The 19,213-nt window shown below is 48.4% G+C and overlaps 1 protein-coding gene across 1 annotated transcript in view; it reads right to left on the bottom strand.

Annotated features, from left to right (window-relative positions):
- LOC147016965 (WD repeat-containing protein 7-like) overlaps nt 1-19,213 on the bottom strand; it is a 301,923-nt gene that overhangs the window by 181,383 nt on the left and 101,327 nt on the right. The window contains exon 16 of the mRNA XM_085846266.1: nt 18,957-19,051. Within this exon, the coding sequence (XP_085702392.1) occupies nt 18,957-19,051 (95 nt within the window). The remainder of the gene's footprint in view (nt 1-18,956; nt 19,052-19,213) is intronic.

Genomic DNA, 19,213 nt, shown 5'->3' with positions numbered 1-19,213 from the left:
GCGAGGACCCTGGCAAAAAAATTTATTTTTTTATAAATCAAGCAGGAAAGAGGCAATCGCGCAAACGCCACATCATAGGACAGTGCCGTTTGGTACCGTTCCACTCGATAATTCAGCCCGAGGTGCAGCGACACTTCCGTTTCTACCTACTCTTGCCGTTCAGTACCGATAAGTACTTTGTACCCGCCCAAAACGGTTAACTGCAAGCCAATCATTTCGCCAGCTCGCCTTTCCAATTACTCGCTCTCTCTGCAACCGAAGTAATTCCGTGAGGTGACGAACTCAGTCCAGTCACTTCACATTGGCTGACCGACAAGTATAGACGCTGTTTTCTGTGATCTGCCTTGCTGGCTGGACAGCGCAGCGCAGTTTTCTGCTCAACATTGCGTTGCGTGTTTTGTGTCAGTTAGCCTTGACACTGACTCCACTGACTGATCTAGTCGCCTATTTCCTTTTGCAGGATGGCAAAGCGTTCCTACAAGCAAGCATTTTTGGATGTGGGCTTCACTTCTATCAGTGATCGTGGTTCTGTGAAGCCACAATGTGTGTTGTGCTTCGAAGTGCTGTCCAATGAATCGCTGAAGGAAAACAAACTGAAGAGGCATCTGGCGACGAAGCACGCGGAGCACGTCAACAAGGATTGTGAGTTTTTCGAGCGCCGAGAAGCGGCTCTGAAGCGGAGCCCGTTTGAGCCGGCGACGTATCCAGCGCTTTTGGCCGCCAATAAAGCGACGCTGGCATCCTACCTAGTCGCGCAGCACATCGCAAAGAAGATGAAGCCGCACACGATCGGCGAACAGCTCGTCAAGCCCACAGCCATGGACATGGCCAGACTCGTCTGCGGCGACAACGCGGCCAAGAAAATGCAGTCCATCTCACCATCCAACAACACTATTCGCAGCCGCATCGTCGACCTTTCGCTAGATATAAAGGACCAGGTGGTGGCCCGCATGAAGAAGGCGGGAAAATGGAGCTACCAACTCGATGAGTCGACAGATGTCGGAAACGACGCCCAGCTCATGATTTTCGGGAGGTATGAGGGTGAGACGGACCTCGAGGAAGAATTTCTATTCTGCACGCCAATGAAAACGACGACAACTGGCGCTGATATCTTCAACGTCGTGGACAACTTCCAACAAGAAGAAGCTGGGAAATCTGTGTCAGCCTGTGCACCGACGGCTCTCCCGCGATGCTTGGTGTTCGACAGGGATTCACTGCGCGAATCAAGCAAGTCAATCCGAACGTCGGAGCGCTCGATGCGATCAAGCCCATTCTGCTGAACCATATGGAGAACCTGATCACCGAGTTCGATCGCTACATCCCGGACAGAGATCTGGCGTCCCAGCACTGGATCAGGAATCCGTTCCAGGCTAAGGTTGACGACCTGTCTGAGGATGTCCATGGACTGCAGGAAGAGTTCATCGAGCTGCATCACGACGAGTTCCATCGACAACTCTATGCCAAAGCGTCACTTGGAGAGTTCTGGACTGCGGTCAAGAAAGAAAAGCCCATAATCGGCACCAAAGTCATGAATGTTCTGCTCCCGTTTGCGACCAGGTATCTGTGCGAGCAAGACTTTTCAGTGCTGACAGTCATCAAAACCAAGGCGTGCAATCGCCTCGACCCCGGCCACGGCATGCGCATTGCGCTCAACAATATCGAGCCCCGCATCGAAGACATCACGCAGACGAAGCTGCATTTACACCTCTCGCACTAATATAGTATGTATTAGTGCTGGTTGTCTGATTTTATTATGATATTATGTTTCGTGGAAAAAGACGCTGATTGAAGCTTGGGTCGCGAGATTTTCACCATACCCGGATTTGAGTCATGCTCAAAAAAGTTTGGGAAACACTGGGGTAGTTGATCCAGTCGAAAAAAAAAATTTATTTAAAAATTTTGAAATTTGTTCCACCCTTATTATCAGTTTTTCCGTCGATATGTTTGTCTGTCTGTCTGTCTGTCTGTCTGTCTGTCTGTCTGTCTGTCTGTCTGTCTGTCTGTCTGTTCGGTCCAGTGCTCCGTTAATACTGTTGCGGATTCGCGCCCGCCGGCGTGCGAACGGCCACGTAACTCGAATCGCGGCACGTCGCCCACCGGACGGACAATCCAGTCGTGACCCTCTCGGACTAACGCCGGGAACCAGTCACGGGTGGACCTTTCGGTCTCACCGCGATCGAGCCAATCGGCCCCCGCGTGGGATAGGGTTGCTCGCCAAATTCGACCTACCTAAGTACCCACATGGAGGGTAGACCGGGCGATCGCACCTCGCCGCAGGTCGACTTCGGACACGGGCCACTTAAGCGACCCGTTCCGTACTATCGGGATAACCGAGCGGTGTTATTCGTCGGCCTCGACGGTTCGATTAATTATCGGGCGTCTTAGCCCTCGACCAACCCTTTACGTGAAGCAAGATGAGGATTCAATGAAAGAAATGACGAAGCGAAGCGGGAAAACAGTTCAATAATAAGCACATTTATTTCGCGGCACACGGGAAGCACACATATACAATTCCACCAAAAGCACATGGAAAAGAAGAAGACAAAAAGCAAATGCAACAATGCAGATCTAATACCGACTACGCGAGCACACGGCAACACTTATACAATTTTACTTCACAGACGGCGCCGACAACACATATTCCCAAAGCAAAAGAAAAGAGAACCACCCTCCAGGATGAGGGGGTAGGCGGGCCTGGGGCCGAGACCGTGTCGGGCCTACCCGTCTGATGATGAGACGCGGAGCGGCGGTGGTGCCTCAACTCCGCGGGCCTCGCGGACAGTGTCTGGTAGGGGGTGGGAAGGGGGCCCCCTTTTGTCGCACTATCTCAGCGCGGGGGGAAACAGGAGGGGGTTGCTGATGCTCGGGGAAAGGAGGATTTCACAAAATCGCGGTTCCCGCGACGAGCGTCTCCACCACGACCTCGGTCGCGCCGCCGGCCTTTCTCTCCGCAGTTCCTCGAATCCGACGCGAGCACCCCCTCGTCCGCCTTCGCCGCCTCTCCACAACTCCGTCCTCTTCACTCCGACTCCGCGAACTCCCAACTGCACTGAACTCTTCCTCCACTTCCAACTCAACTCTTCCTCCTGCGAACTGAACTGCCTCGACTGACGAACGCGGCCCCTTATATCCCCCGTGGCCTCGCTCCTTCATCTTTGACCCTCTGCCTCCAACCTTTCACCTCTCTTGCTGGCTCCCCATTGGCCCGAGGAAAAGTGGGCGTGAATGCTTTTTGATCCATGAATTTGCATATAGCGACCGCCCTCCAACGCCCTGGAGGCGGGGCCAAATCGCCCCTCGCTCACCGATTGGACGGAACAAAAGTGGGCGTGAGTCGTTTTTGATCCGTTTTTCTGCGGAAAGTCCGCGATGCTTTTGAACACGCTGCTCGGGGCGCGCTCTACACGAGTCCAGCATCGGTGCCCACAAGTGGCGCGAGATGACGGTGATGCGATGGTGGCGAGTTGTGACGGTAAAGGTCGTGGCGGTTGTGGTGAAGCGGAGTTGTGGTTGGTGGTTGTTGTTGTGATGGCTGTTGAGACGTGGTTGGTGGTGGTAATAATGGCGGTTGGTCCAAAATAAAGATAGTAAAAGAAAAACAGCTATCCTGAAGAGTCGCAGCCCTCATGAATGACATTTATTCCCTCTAGACAACGGGTTTGGGCCTAACTACACATATACTTACCGAGATATCTCACCTAAGGGACCTGAATGGTGGTTTGCGAATTTGGTCAACCACAACACTACCCCCTCCCCTTTTTACAGACTCGTCCCCAGTCGTCAAATTTTCGTGTGCCATCATGTGTAGTTTTCCCCTCGTACATTTTACCTACGGATCCCTGAGTGCGACATTCATGGTATTCGTGTCCCCAAAATAAATAACCTAAGGGCTGAGTAACTACCTAAACAAACTCACTCACACGGACGACTTAAATAAAATTGCCGGCGCTAAGACAAACATGCCGGGGGCGCACTCATATTTACAGTACATCTTAACCTTAACTTACAAATTTTACACTAAACCATGGCCCAGGATCATTGAACTCTGCAAAAAGAAAGCAGTTAGCAGGGAGCCAGGCTGCTCGCATGCAGTCTCTGACTCAAACAATGCAGGTGACAGGGAACGTGGCTGGCTGCTCACACGCAGTCCAAGGCCTTCCCTTTCGAACTGAACGCAGTGAACCACAACGGTGCATGGGCTGCACAAACGTAGTCTCCGTGCCAGCTCAAGTGGCACACGCAATGAACACACGAATGGATGGATGAATGGTTTGAACTGAACGCAGTGAACCACAACGGTGCATGGGCTGCACAAACGTAGTCTCCGTGCCAGCTCAAGTGGCACACGCAATGAACACTACAAATGGATGGATGAATACAAACACGGTGCACGGGCCGCCACTGCAGGCCCGTGTTGTAGCTGCCAACAGGGCAGTTCTTGCAGCTTGCAAACTATTGCCTTGATCCTGGCGCACATGGAAATGAACAGGGGGGGGGGGGACGCAAAAATTGAACGGGGCTGGTGAACAGGGGCAGTGGGCATGGCATGGCAAAGGCAGCAGGCAAACACAGCCCGCAGAAGAAGGCCGTTGCAGGCAAACACAGCCGGCAGATGAACTGGCCGGCACAGGCCTTGAAGTACCACAGCTGCAGATGATCCGGCCGGCACAGGCCTTGCAGCAACACAACAGCTGCCGATGAAGTGGGCCGGCACAGGCCTTGCAGTAACACAGCCAGCAGATGAAGCTGGCCAGCCTTTGCCGTTCAGTGGAGGTTGGTGGAGGGAGTGCGGTGGTGCTGGCCACTTGGAAGGCGGGCTCGGACCTACCTACCTGTCTCCCTCCCAACCTATCGCCTTTGCCTGTCACTGTACATACCCACTCCCTTAATTTGTCAAACCCCAATTTAGCCCCAACTTATTTTTTTGTTGTTTTTATTTTTACTTCCCCACTATAAATCGTCCCCTAACCCCCTTTACTGTCCTTGTTCGGCTAACCTATCCTGTCACCTAGCCTACTCCCAACCCCTACGTTCCCTTCCCGGAGGGGAATAAGGGAGAGCTAACGTCCTGTGTCGAGGCCCAACAAAGCCTCAGAATGGCCTCCCCAGAGTTCGGCGATCTATAACCAAAGTGGGTCCAGCGGCCCACAACGACAGCGAGGGGATGGATGGTGCGGAGGGGTACATCTCCTAATCTACCCTAACCATTTAACTGTTAAACTACCCCGGGGGTTTCAACAAGCGCCTCTCGCTTAAACTATTGGTTCTAACAACCCAGATTCCCGTCGCCTGTGTTGGTGTCCTCACAATTTCGGGCCTCGCCCCCCCAATTTTCTCTCCGTGCCCTCACACGGTCTCATGGCTGGGACACGTGGCTCCCTTTGGCAGGCACGACCCTCTGCCGAATCTCCCGCTATGGCACCCCTGGGCACGACACTGCCTCCGAGCCTACCAGCTCCCTAACACCGGGGAGTGCCCCCCATGGCACCTCCCCTGAAACGCACACGTGGCAGGCTGGCTTCCCGGGCCCCCGCACCAAGCAGGCGCACCCGTGCCCACTACGCTATCCCGGCCCCCCATGGGCCCTTGGCCTACCACGGCCGACTAGCCTGGTGCCCGGGGTACCCACTCAGCGATACTCACCTTTCGCAGCCACGCTCCCAGCCCGTCAACAGGGCTCCTGCACCCCTCCAAACGGGTTTCGAGCCTACTTCCCCACCAACAACAAAACGACTTCCATTTTTCAATTTAACTAACCCCCTAACTCAGTCTACACTGACCCCGGGGTCCCTTGGGCGGGAGTCACTCCTCCCCCCAATCACTCATCGCACCATGTAGTCCCCATTCGCTCCATTCACACAGACCCGCTGGCCTCACTCACTCAACATGTACTCACCTCACAACTCTCCAACTCTTCAACACACACACCGCTGAACTCTGCCATCCTTCTAACTACATCCCCTAACTAACTCGTGCTCCCTCGTCGTCCCTTAAACTACAGCACGTTCCTTTTAACCTACGTAGCTAAACTACGTCCCCACTACACATCCACAAGTCTGTCACTGTCTCCAAAATAATCCCATATTCCATTTTCCCAACCTAAATCTGACTAACAATCCCTCTAACTAATCCATTCCACGGACTCCATGAGGACTTACCCCTGCCCCATGAAGTCGGTCTAGCTAAGCTAACCCTTCCCCCTAACTAGTTTCCATCCTGTGCCCCGGTAAGGGGGTCTTCCACCCCTTGCCCAGGAATCCTGTGCACCCGAAAGTGAGGCTTGCTTTTTTTTTTTTCCTTTACCTGCGCAGCACCAGCGCGGCAACTCAGAGCTCGCGCACTTTGCACCTGCCCGTGACGTCATGCAGCTGTACGTGTTCCTCGTCCCTCCTTGGACGGCACCATCCGGCAGGGATACCCCTCCTGTCGGATTCCAACCCCACGTGCAGCCATGACGTCACCGTGCGCATAAAAAAAACACAAGCCCCACGTCTCGAGGGGTTCCCCACGCGAACACATGTGCTTTGACCGTTGGAGCTTAACACACACGATCGCGTGGAGAACCCGTCCGGTCCAAATCCGTAATCCTGCCTAAACTTTGTCCGTCCGCGGGATCGGCAAATCCACCGCGTGCGTTTATGGACCGGGACTTCACTCTCGCAAGCGAGCACGTGGTGGTCTCGTGCGTTGCACAGCACGGGCCTCGTGCTCACTGCTGGGTGAACCCGGCACGGTCCCCGAAACAACTACAGCCGCTACTCGGCTTTCTTTCCTTACATGTCGCCGTCGTCGCCATTCGACCCACGCACACCTGTGTGTTACGACGCTCACACTCCATTCCATTACATGTCGCCGTCGTCGCCATTCGACCCACGCACACCTGTGTGTTACGACGCTCACACTCCATTCCATTACATTCACACCGGGAGACGCGGCTGCGTGCTCCCGCATGCCAACCGACATCTCCCTCACATACCGCTCTCTCACACACACGGTCTCCCTTGCACTCGGCCGTTCACTCATGCGTGCCTCACTACTCACACAAACCATACTACTCACACACGCGGGGCACTCATCCGCGGTCCCTCATCCACACACCGTCCCTCACTCACACACGCGGGGGCACTCACCCGCGGTGCCTCATCCACACTGGCCGTTTCATCCACACACACGGCCTCACTCACACACGGTGCCTTATCCACACACGCGGGGGAACTCACCCGCGGTGCCTCATCCACACACGGCGTGCTGGGAAGCACGCACTCCGGCACCATCGCCACCACACTACTCACACACGGGGTCGCTTCCATACACGGGGACGCACTCACACCTTGCACCACACACACAGGGACAACCACACTGGGGATTCGTGTCCCCACAAGGGTCTCCGGGGCCTCTATACCCCCCAAGCTCTCCAAGCACCCGTTCGCAGCACTCCTCCCCTCAACCTCGCAAAGCACGACCGGACTCACCTGGTCGTGACTCGCCTCAAGGGGGCATACTCCCTCCCCTCGTTCCTGGAGGAGGCTATCCCGCTGCTCGCACCGGGCCTCCACCCAGTCCACCAGCTCACCTCCATTGTCCTCCACTACCTCCGTGTGTGTGTGCGTCACTCACCCCGTCTTCATCGTGTGGTCTTTCCTCTATTTTTTCTGTCTCCCGTGTCTCTGCCAACTCGGTCACCTCTTCACCCTTTCCCTCCCTTGTCTCAACTATTATTATTTCCTTTGTCACGGCCTTCATGCCCGCCTGCAGGCATCGGCCCATGTTCTGCGTCTCACCCCGCAGCTTTTTCATTTCTTCCTTCATGTTTGTTTCCATTCCGTTCATTTGCTGTGTATTCGCATCCATCTTTTCGTTCATGCCTTTCATTTCATTTGTATTTGTATCCATCTTTTCGTTCATTCCTTTCATTTCGTTTGTCATTGCCGCCAGCATGGCGCATAGCTGGGCCATGTCGGGTGCGCTTGAGTGAGCCGTTTCGGCAGGGGTTGGGGAAGGGTTTTGGTGGAGAGGGGGAGGGGAGGTGTCATACACCGCGGCCGCTGCCGCACCCATTTCGGGCTCTGGGTTCAGTTGGGCGAGTTCGTTTTCCTGTACTATTAACATTTCCTGCACGGGGATTTCATCCTGAGCCATGGATTCTACACATTCTACATCCATTTCTAATACCCCCGGCTCCCGCTCGCCTTGAGACGCCATCTTGCTTCTCGTAAAGGGTTAATTTAGCTCGCTCGTAATTTGGAGGGAATCGGGGGTCGCTTCTCTCACCCCTGGACCGATTCCCGTGAATTTAATTGGAGACAGGAGAGCCCGTTTTCCCGTTCTCCGATACCAGTGCCGCGAGGAGGGCGATGAGTTTGTATCCCACTCCTGCCGCGCGCCCGCCGGCGTGCGAACGGCCACGTAACTCGAATCGCGGCACGTCGCCCACCGGACGGACAATCCAGTCGTGACCCTCTCGGACTAACGCCGGGAACCAGTCACGGGTGGACCTTTCGGTCTCACCGCGATCGAGCCAATCGGCCCCCGCGTGGGATAGGGTTGCTCGCCAAATTCGACCTACCTAAGTACCCACACGGAGGGTAGACCGGGCGATCGCACCTCGCCGCAGGTCGACTTCGGACACGGGCCACTTAAGCAACCCGTTCCGTACTCTCGGGATAACCGAGCGGTGTTATTCGTCGGCCTCGACGGTTCGATTAATTATCGGGCGTCTTAGCCCTCGACCAACCCTTTACGTGAAGCAAGATGAGGATTCAATGAAAGAAATGACGAAGCGAAGCGGGAAAACAGTTCAATAATAAGCACATTTATTTCGCGGCACACGGGAAGCACACATATACAATTCCACCAAAAGCACATGGAAAAGAAGAAGACAAAAAGCAAATGCAACAATGCAGATCTAATACCGACTACGCGAGCACACGGCAACACTTATACAATTTTACTTCACAGACGGCGCCGACAACACATATTCCCAAAGCAAAAGAAAAGAGAACCACCCTCCAGGATGAGGGGGTAGGCGGGCCTGGGGCCGAGACCGTGTCGGGCCTACCCGTCTGATGATGAGACGCGGAGCGGCGGTGGTGCCTCAACTCCGCGGGCCTCGCGGACAGTGTCTGGTAGGGGGTGGGAAGGGGGCCCCCTTTTGTCGCACTATCTCAGCACGGGGGGAAACAGGAGGGGGTTGCTGATGCTCGGGGAAAGGAGGATTTCACAAAATCGCGGTTCCCGCGACGAGCTTCTCCACCACGACCTCGGTCGCGCCGCCGGCCTTTCTCTCCGCAGTTCCTCAAATCCGACGCGAGCACCCCCTCGTCCGCCTTCGCCGCCGCCGCCTCTCCACAGCTCCGTCCTCTTCACTCCGACTCCGCGAACTCCCAACTGCACTGAACTCTTCCTCCGCTTCCAACTCAACTCTTCCTCCTGCGAACTGAACTGCCTCGACTGACGAACGCGGCCCCTTATATCCCCCGTGGCCTCGCTCCTTCATCTTTGACCCTCTGCCTCCAACCTTTCACCTCTCTTGCTGGCTCCCCATTGGCCCGAGGAAAAGTGGGCGTGAATGCTTTTTGATCCATGAATTTGCATATAGCGACCGCCCTCCAACGCCCTGGAGGCGGGGCAAAATCGCCCCTCGCTCACCGATTGGATGGAACAAAAGTGGGCGTGAGTCGTTTTTGATCCGTTTTTCTGCGGAAAGTCCGCGATGCTTTTGAACACGCTGCTCGGTGCGCGCTCTACACGAGTCCAGCATCGGTGCCCACGAGTGGCGCGAGATGACGGTGATGCGATGGTGGCTAGTTGTGACGGTGAAGGTCGTGGCGGTTGTGGTGAAGCGGCGTTGTGGTTGGTGGTTGTTGTTGTGATGGCTGTTGAGACGTGGTTGGTGGTGGTAATAATGGCGGTTGGTCCAAAATAAAGATAGTAAAAGAAAAACGGCTATCCTGAAGAGTCGCAGCCCTCATGAATGACATTTATTCCCTCTAGACAACGGGTTTGGGCCTAACTACCCATATACTTACCGAGATATCTCACCTAAGGGACCTGAATGGTGGTTTGCGAATTTGGTCAACCACAACAATACAATGGCGATTTCGATGAAACTTGGTGGGTAGGTTCATACCATGACCGAGTTGTGTGCAAATGAAAACCGTTGCTATGGACCCCACCGTTGCCGAGCAACGGGACTTTGAAATTTTTGAAAAATCATAAAAAAAAAATTCGAAAATCAAAAATCGGACCACGGGCGACTGTGGGCAATATATTCAGACATATTGTAAAAAATTTCCAGCCAAATCCTATGAAAACTGTCAGAGAAGATAGACTTTGAATGAACCCTGGTCGAAAACAATAAAAAAACAAAGTTCGTTATATCTTAGAGACTACGAGTCAGATATACATGAAACTGGTATGGTAGGTTCATTGTATGTCCTAGTTATGTGTGAGAAAGAACCGTTGCTATGGACACCACCGTTGCTATGGACACCACCGTTGCCTAGCAACGGCCGAAAAACCTCTAAATGTGGGGGTATTTTAACGAAAAAACAATCTGCAGCATTAACCCTTGAAGCTGGAATCATGAATTTTCTTGTGCTTAATCCTCAGGTCATTCCCCATCGAACGGGCCCATCGCGTCAGGTTCTATTGGGTGGGTGACTACCCATGTCTGCCTACCGGCTTGTATATATACAAATATATATTTATACACACATCCTATATATTATTTCTGTTAACGTCTGCGCGTAATTTGACGTATCTCCTCCAAAACTGCCAGACGGATTGTCACTACTTTTGGCATGCGGGTGGTCTGTGGTCGAATGAACAGCATGGGCTATGTGCGATCGCACCAGACGGAGAGGTATGAGAATTTTTGGCGATTTTCTAATTTTTACATTCGTTTGCATGGCGATGTGTGACATCACCGCTGAGAGGCGTAATGACGTCATGACATCATCGGTCATTCGCTGACATCATTACGTCTGTCGTCGACAGACCGTCACCACTGAGAGGCGTAATGCCACTCCAAGAAAACAGCGTCTGCAATGTAAAACCCTCTTCTTCACATGCTGACTACCTCAGAAGGTGAATTTGACACAAAAAATGTAGCAATAAAATTTGTATATAAAGAAATTCTATAAATCACATTGTGAACACTGGATATATTGACGTCCTAACGAACCCTCACTTTCGAAACTTCACGCGGAGCGTGTGTTTGGCTAGTATACATATACATGCATATATACATATGCATATACACATATATATGTACATATATGTATATATGTACATATGACGTTTTTTGTACATATGTACAAAATATGTACAATACAATATGTACAATGTACAATGTACAAAACATATGATGTACATATGTACATAAGGCATATGACGAGCTGGATGAGAAGTTGGATACAAAAGAAGGGGAAAAGGATTTATACCGATTGGCAAGACAGAGGGACCGAGCTGGGAAGGATGTGCTGCAGGTTAGGGTGATAAAGGACGCAAATGGGAATGTGCTGACGAGCGAGGAGAGTGTGTTGAGAAGGTGGATGGAGTACTTTGAGGAGCGGATGAATGAAGAAAATGAGAGAGAGAGAAGATTGGAAGAGGTGGAGATAGTGAATCTGGAAGTGGTGTGGATCAGTAAGGATGAAGTGAGGACTGCTATGAAGAAGATGAAAAGTGGAAAGGCGGTTGGCCCAGATGGTATACCAGTGGAGGCATGGAAGTGCTTAGGAGAGATGGCAGTGGGGTTTTTAACCAGATTGTTTAATAAAGTCTTGGAAAGTGAGAGGATGCCGGAGGAGTGGAGATTAAGTGTACTGGTTCCGATTTTCAAGAATAAGGGTGATGTGCAGAGCTGTTGAAATTACAGAGGGATAAAGTTGTTAAGCCACACCATGAAGTTGTGGGAAAGAGTAGTGGAAGCTCGGTTGAGAGGAGAGGTGACGATCTGTGAGCAGCAATATGGGTTTATGCCAGGAAAGAGCAGCACTGATGCGATGTTTGCTTTGAGAATGTTGATGGAGAAGTATAGGGAAGGCCAGAAAGAGTTACATTGTGTGTTTGTGGATTTAGAGAAAGCTTACGATAGGGTGCCAAGAGAGGAGTTGTGGCATTGTATGAGGAAGTCGGGAGTGGTGGAGAAGTATGTGAGGATCGTGCAGGATATGTGTGAGGACAGTGTGACAGCGGTGAGGTGTGCGGTAGGAATGACGGACCGGTTTAAGGTTAAAGTGGGATTGCACCAAGGATCGACTCTGAGCCCTTTCCTGTTTGCAATGGTGATGGACAGGTTGACGGACGAGATCAGACTGGAGTCTCCGTGGACTATGATGTTCGCGGATGACATCATGATCTGTAGGGAGAATAGGGAGCAGGCTGAATCAAGCCTTGAGAGGTGGAGGTACGCACTGGAGAGAAGGGGAATGTTAGTCAGTAGGAGTAAGATGGAGTACATGTGTGTAAATGAGAGGGAGGGTGGTGATATGGTGCGGTTGCAAGGAGTTGAGGTGGGGAAGGTGGATTGGTTTAAATACTTGGGATCAACTGTCCAAAGTAACGGAGAGTGTGGGAGAGAAGTGAAAAAGAGAGTGCAGGCAGGATGGAGTGGGTGGAGAAGAGTTTCAGGAATGATTTGTGACAGAAGGGGAGCTGCAAGAGTGAAGGGGAAAGTATATAAGACGGTAGTGAGACCAGCTATGTTGTATGGTATCGGGTATATCCATATGTATGTATATATATATATATATATATATATATATATATATATATATATATATATATATATATATATATATATATATCTTCTTCTTTCGGCTGCTCCCGATAGGGGTCGCCACAGCGGATCATCCGTATGATCCGCATAGTGATTTGGCACATGTTTTACACCGGATGCCCTTCCTGACGCAACCCTGGTCGCCTCTTACGACACAGGGATATGGTACACCTATTTTAACCGGGGTATACACCGGCCCAGTACACTGGTACTCACTTCGCCGACCTCGGAAGGATGACAGGCTGAGTCAACCCCCTGGTGTCTTAATTCAGTGTCTCAACGGGGCTTGAACTCAGGACCTCTTGGATCCCAAGCCGCTGCCCTAACCACTCCGCCAACACCAGGCTTTAAATATATATATATATATATATATATATATATATATATATATATATATATATATATATATATATATATATATATATATATATAAACATATGAGTATAAATATATATATAAACATATGAGTATAAATATATATATATATATATATATATATATATATATATATATATATATATATATATATATATATATATATATACATATATGTATACAAGCCGGGAGGCGACGTGGCTGCTCGCTCAAGAAGGAAAGCTGGCCGATGCGACTAGCCGATATTAATGTACATGCTATCAATCAATTTAGCACAATAAATATGATTATCACAGCCCTCGTAGTTTGCGCCCAGAAACCCGCCTTGTGAAATTCCAGGCATGTTTCCAAAGAGACCCTAACAAATGGCAGCCCTGGAAATTCCATTTATCTATTCGCTAAAGATTTTATTTTTTTTATATGATGCTGTAAGACATTCTCCTTGGGCACAAAAAAACAGGTCCCTCGGAGGTCCAGTTTCGGAGGTATAGTTTTTTTGTACAGTCCACAATAAGTGTACGATGTACGATAAAGTATTTTAGCTGTTGCTAAGCAACGGAGGTGTGCATAGCAACCATTCATTTTTGTGTACATGCTCGCCACATTGCACACATTTCACCCAAGTTTCATCAAAATCAGACTTTCTCTTAGAGATATTCGCAATTAACCGTTTCTGAAATGTTCGACATGTACTCGCCCAAAACCTATCTCCTCCTACAAATTTTTTTTGTTAGGGCTGCAAATTGGCATGAACGGAGCTAGATAGATTGCGCTCAGAACTCTAAGCTTCGATTTTTCGATTTTTTTTTCCGATTTTTTGACCACTTTAAAGGGCCGGTGCTATGCCGTTGCCAGGGCCTGGGGTCCCATATTCAAAAGCACACGATTCCCAGAAATATTGGTCCAACCTACCAAATTTCATTGGAATCGGTTGAGTGGTTTAGCCCCTTGGCTTGACCAAAGTTTCGCGGAGAGACAGACAGATGGAAATGTCCAGAATAAGGGTGGTCTAAGAGCAGCCAATATATACACAAATATACATATATATATATATATATATATATATATATATATATATATATATATATATATATATATACTGTATATATACATATATATCTTCTTCTTCTTTCGGCTGCTCCCGTAAAGGGTCGCCACAGCGGATCATCCGCATGATCCGCATATTGATTTGGCACATGTTTTACGCCGGATGCCCTTCCTGACATAACCCTGGTCGCCTCTTACGAAACACAGGGATATGGTACACCTATTTTAACCAGGGTATACACCGGCCCAGTACATTGGTACTCACTTCACCGACCTCGGAAGGATGACAGGCTGAGTCAACCCCCTGGTGTATTAATTCAGTGGCCCAACGGGGCTTGAACTCAGGACCTTTTGGATCCTAAGCCGCTGCCCTAACCACTGCGCCAACATCAGGCTACATATATATATATATATATATATATATATATATATATATAGATATATATATATATATATATATATATATATAGATATATATATAGATACATATATATATATACATATAGATATATATATATATACATATATATATATACATATATATATATACATATATATATACATATAGAATGAATTTAATCTACTGTACTTACTGTAGGTCTGATGTGAGCCCGGGATCAACTCCCTATTGGGCCATGGCAGTCATAGCCGGAGGGAGTTGGTGAGGGAGAAACACCCTCCCCTCCCCCCTCGGCCGAGGGGCCTCGCCCCCTTGCCTATAACCTCCCGGGGCTCGTCCCAACATTTTTTGTTTCAGAGGTTTCCTCCTATCTTTCACTGTTCAGGAGATTAGGGCGTGCAGACAAACAAACAAACAAAAACTTCAAATTATATATACAAGATAAACATCTATACATTTATGTACACACACACACACACACACACACACACACACACACACACACACACACACACACACACACACACACACACACACACACACAACATGCTGCCACCATCATGCTTGACAATAGGGATGGTGTTGACTGGACGATGTGCAGTTTAAAGTTGCGCTCGACGTAACGCTTTGAATTTTGACTAAAAGGTTCAATTTTAGTCTCGTTTGATTACAATACTTTTCTCCACATACCCACAGTATTAGTAAGATGCTTTTTGACAAACTTCATACGAGCTTTTAGATGTGTCTTTTTCAGGAATGGCTTTTTACTTGCCACCTGTCCATAGAAGCCAGCTTTGTTAAGGGAATGGGATGTTGTTGATTGAACATTGACCCCGATCTTGAACATAGAGCCTTACAGATCTTTCAAAGTCATTGTTGGATTTACAGTGACATCCCGAACCAGTTTCCTGCTTGCCTGGCAACTGAGTTTGGATGGGCAAACTGATATGGGTAGATTCTGGGTGGTATGATATGTCTTCCACTTCTTAATGATGGAATTCACCGTACTCAAAGGGATAATGAATGCCTTTAAATCATCTTGTAACCCTCTTCTAAAGGGTGTTTCTCCACTTTATGTCTGACTTCTTTGCAAAGCTCCTTGATCTTCATATTTGCCTTGTTGGTTAACCAAGTGAGTTGCACCTTAAAACTCCTTAGATAAGTGAGGGAGCTTAATTTTTAAGTTAAACCACTGATTACATCCAGGTGAAACCTATGAAACTTATTTTGTCACCTTTCAAACAAATAATTTGCTCCTGAAGTGATTTTGGGTTAATTAGGCAAAGGGTTTCAATACTCATGTAACTGAGAATCATCTGATTTTCTCTGTTAATCAAACTTATTCACATTTTATCCTCATTTTTCATCACTTTGGAGTAGTTTGTGAAGACTATTTATCAAGTATGACTTGACCGCATCATGAAATAATTCAGGTGGCATCAAATTGTGAAAACTTTGGTGGGGGTGAATACTTTTGCAGGTCACTGTACATCACCTTGGTGGTATGTAGAGTGTACACCTGCCCCACTGTTCTCATCCCCACCACTCCCCCATGACAAGCTGTTCGAATGAATCAATGTGTTGTTGATATAGCGCAGGCTTGATGGGCAAAATGGCCGCCTCCTGCATCAAGAGATCATATCCCGTTGTGTAATGTTAAAAGGTGGGAAATGATGAAATGTTTGCACAGTGTTTTGAGAATGATACAATAAATGCTGCATTGGACAAACTGAGCGCAGATGTTAATTGAAGGGGTTTATTCTCTTTTTAATGGTGGAGCACTTGAGGGCAGTATGTACTCTTCCATATATTGTTGGCTATGTCCTTGAGCCCCCTAGCAGGCAAAGATCCAGACAAAAACTGTGTTGTTCTTCATCCAGTGACAGCAGATATTGAAGCATCATGGAACACAATGCCCTCCAGACATGAGGTGAAGCAGTTGTACTTATCTGCCCTTGTGTCGGGAATGTGTTCTAACCTCGACGATCGGACAGAACCATTTTCAAAGGACGGGCAAATTGGTCATAGTAATGAGGATATTGAAGAAATCCAGCAGTTTTCAGCTCCTCTATTATCTGATGGAACAACAAAGGTCAACGAAAGATGAACCTGAGGAGTTGTCCAACATTTATCCGATTCGTTGACTGAAATATGTTCTTCCATGTGGGACAATGTTATTTGGATAGACTAACAGGCAAATGGCATTTGGATGGAGTAGATGCCCCAATTGCTGTGTATAAATTTCTGGAACATTCTTCTGCAATTCGCAAGATAATTTAACCAATTACTTTTGTTTGTTTTGTCGGCATCCTCTCTTGTTGAAGCAAAATGTCACAAGGCGTCATGAAGTAATTTAAGCCACATTGAGAAATGTGCGTCATTTAATTTCATGTACAGCAAGTAGCTGTTGGTTTACATCATTACTGGAGGCATGGCTGTTTTGCTGATGCAGTGCCCCTACAGGTGAGAGCAGGAACTTGTAATTTGTTCAGAATGCCGATGATAACTTACTGACTCTTCACGAAGGACACCGTGGGATTTTTCACGTCCACCAATTAATGCCAGCAGATGGGATGCCAAGTTTCATGTCGATACGAGGGACGGCACATACATATCGATGAATCATCCTGCCAGTGAAACACCAGGATGGGTTTATAGCTGGGTCAGGATTCAAAACTAGGCAAGACTGCTGAGAGGCAAGTGTGCGTACCACCAGACAAATAAATATGCTGAGTACAATAATAGTGACAAACCTCATTTTGGACATTGAACAACATCACCTTACAAATTTTGGAACTATATGTAACAGGGGTGGTTCCATGTGGGGTTAAAATATTCGGACAATCCCCTTCCACCCATACCTACCCTCTGCAACCCCCTTTATTGAACCAGAATTTTCTTTTACAAAACGATGGTTCAGCGAACTCATTACAGTGGCATCGAATCAACAGATGTTTACATTACCATGAGCTCCACTCTCCTTCCACCATCCTGGATCCTCCTCGGTTTTCTAGCACTTCCTGAAGATTCATGGAATGCATCTCATGTCGGTGGACATTACAAATCCTGTTTCATTCTTTAAGTGTCACAAATTTTACGAACGAGATTACTGATAATAGATTGACTCGACAAACCTTCATCCACAAAGAGGACATACAATTATGTTTTCAATGTAGTCGGGGTGGCAAATGCAGAGCCAAAAAATTTGAACGATATTTTTGATCAAAACTCTTTTTTAAAAATCTTTACAATTTTTGAACCCTCGAAAATCTGAAACAGGTAGGAAACCAAGGAATCACAGCAATTACAAAGCCATACACACACCATCATAGTGCAATTCTCGACTCTTGTAATTGGCAGCCAGCCTGCTGGCGTGTTCTACAATTAGTGAGCGACATAGCTTTGACACGACCATCCGGCACAAAATCTCCCCTCCTGAAAATAAAATACCGTCTGGGAAGCGGATGGTGGAAGCGGGATTGGTGGTGTGGAAAGCCACCTGCGTTGCTGCTAACAACACCACATGGGAAACAATTTGGCAGACCCAGGGGCGGTGGGGGCTACGAGGCTCAAGTGTAGGCCTTGGGGGGTTTGAAACTCGACATGCCACTCTCCCATCAAGTGAAATAGCCACTGGTGGGAAGCCTTTTTGTGACTTTCACGGGGAAGAAAACTTGTGGTTGTGTGGAAAAGACCTAAAAGGGTCAGGGTTTTTCGAAGCTCATAATGTGCTTACTTGTACATGTCTGTAAAAACGATTTTAAAAATCTGCTTTCATAAGGCTGTTTAATTGCCTCCGTGTTTTTTTATTTATTTACTACTGAGCTTCAGGGTGTCTGTCCAGACCATACCATTTTTACCAATTGAGCTTTTGTCATCAAATCTTCAACAAACCTTTTATTATGTGAATATGGAGAAGACGAATTAATAAAATGTACAATTTTTTTTTAAACTGGCGTTTTCATCAAGTTTAGTTTTAGTACAGAGAGGGCGCGGATGGGCTTTGCATTTCGAGATGCTTCTAGTTGTTACGTCGTTTGTATCCAGAAGCCATTAATGTCCTTTATGTAATTTCTGAATTCAATTGCTTTCTATGACCTCGTAGGGGAGAGAAAAAAAAAGTTTTTACTCAAGGCCAAAACTTCTTGCATTGGCTAGAACTTTTGCACTTTCATGACTGTGCTTTATCTTTGAGAACCCATTGAAGTAGCATCAAAGGTGAATGAACTGACAATGCTATCAAAACAAAAAATATAAATGCAAAGGTAGACATGGTATTGCCTCTTGTCCATGTGCACACGGTGCCAGGTCGTAGTCCATGTACATACGATCTAACTGGAACACTCCTACCTTCGCGGCTTTCACCGCAGGCCCATGGAGAGATGGATTTGTTTGCCATTCCATCTCCGTCTCTGTGTTCCGAAGTCTCACAGCTCAGTCCTTGCCTGGCAAAAGCATTACACGGGAATTTTAGAAGAATTAAGATCAGTAATCCATAAATACAACCTTTAATGACAATGTGCCCAAAGGCCAAATTGCAATGCGCACACCAAACAACCAGACTTGAGGGCATCATGGTTAGAGCGTCCACTCTGAGTGTTGAAGGT

Source organism: Eptatretus burgeri, chromosome 11, assembly GCF_056783735.1.
Source record: "Eptatretus burgeri isolate ZD-2024b chromosome 11, Ebu_testis_v1, whole genome shotgun sequence".
Lineage (NCBI taxonomy): Eukaryota > Metazoa > Chordata > Myxini > Myxiniformes > Myxinidae > Eptatretus > Eptatretus burgeri.
The sequence above is the reverse complement of the archived record's forward strand: the minus strand, read 5'-3'. Positions and strand labels throughout refer to the sequence as shown.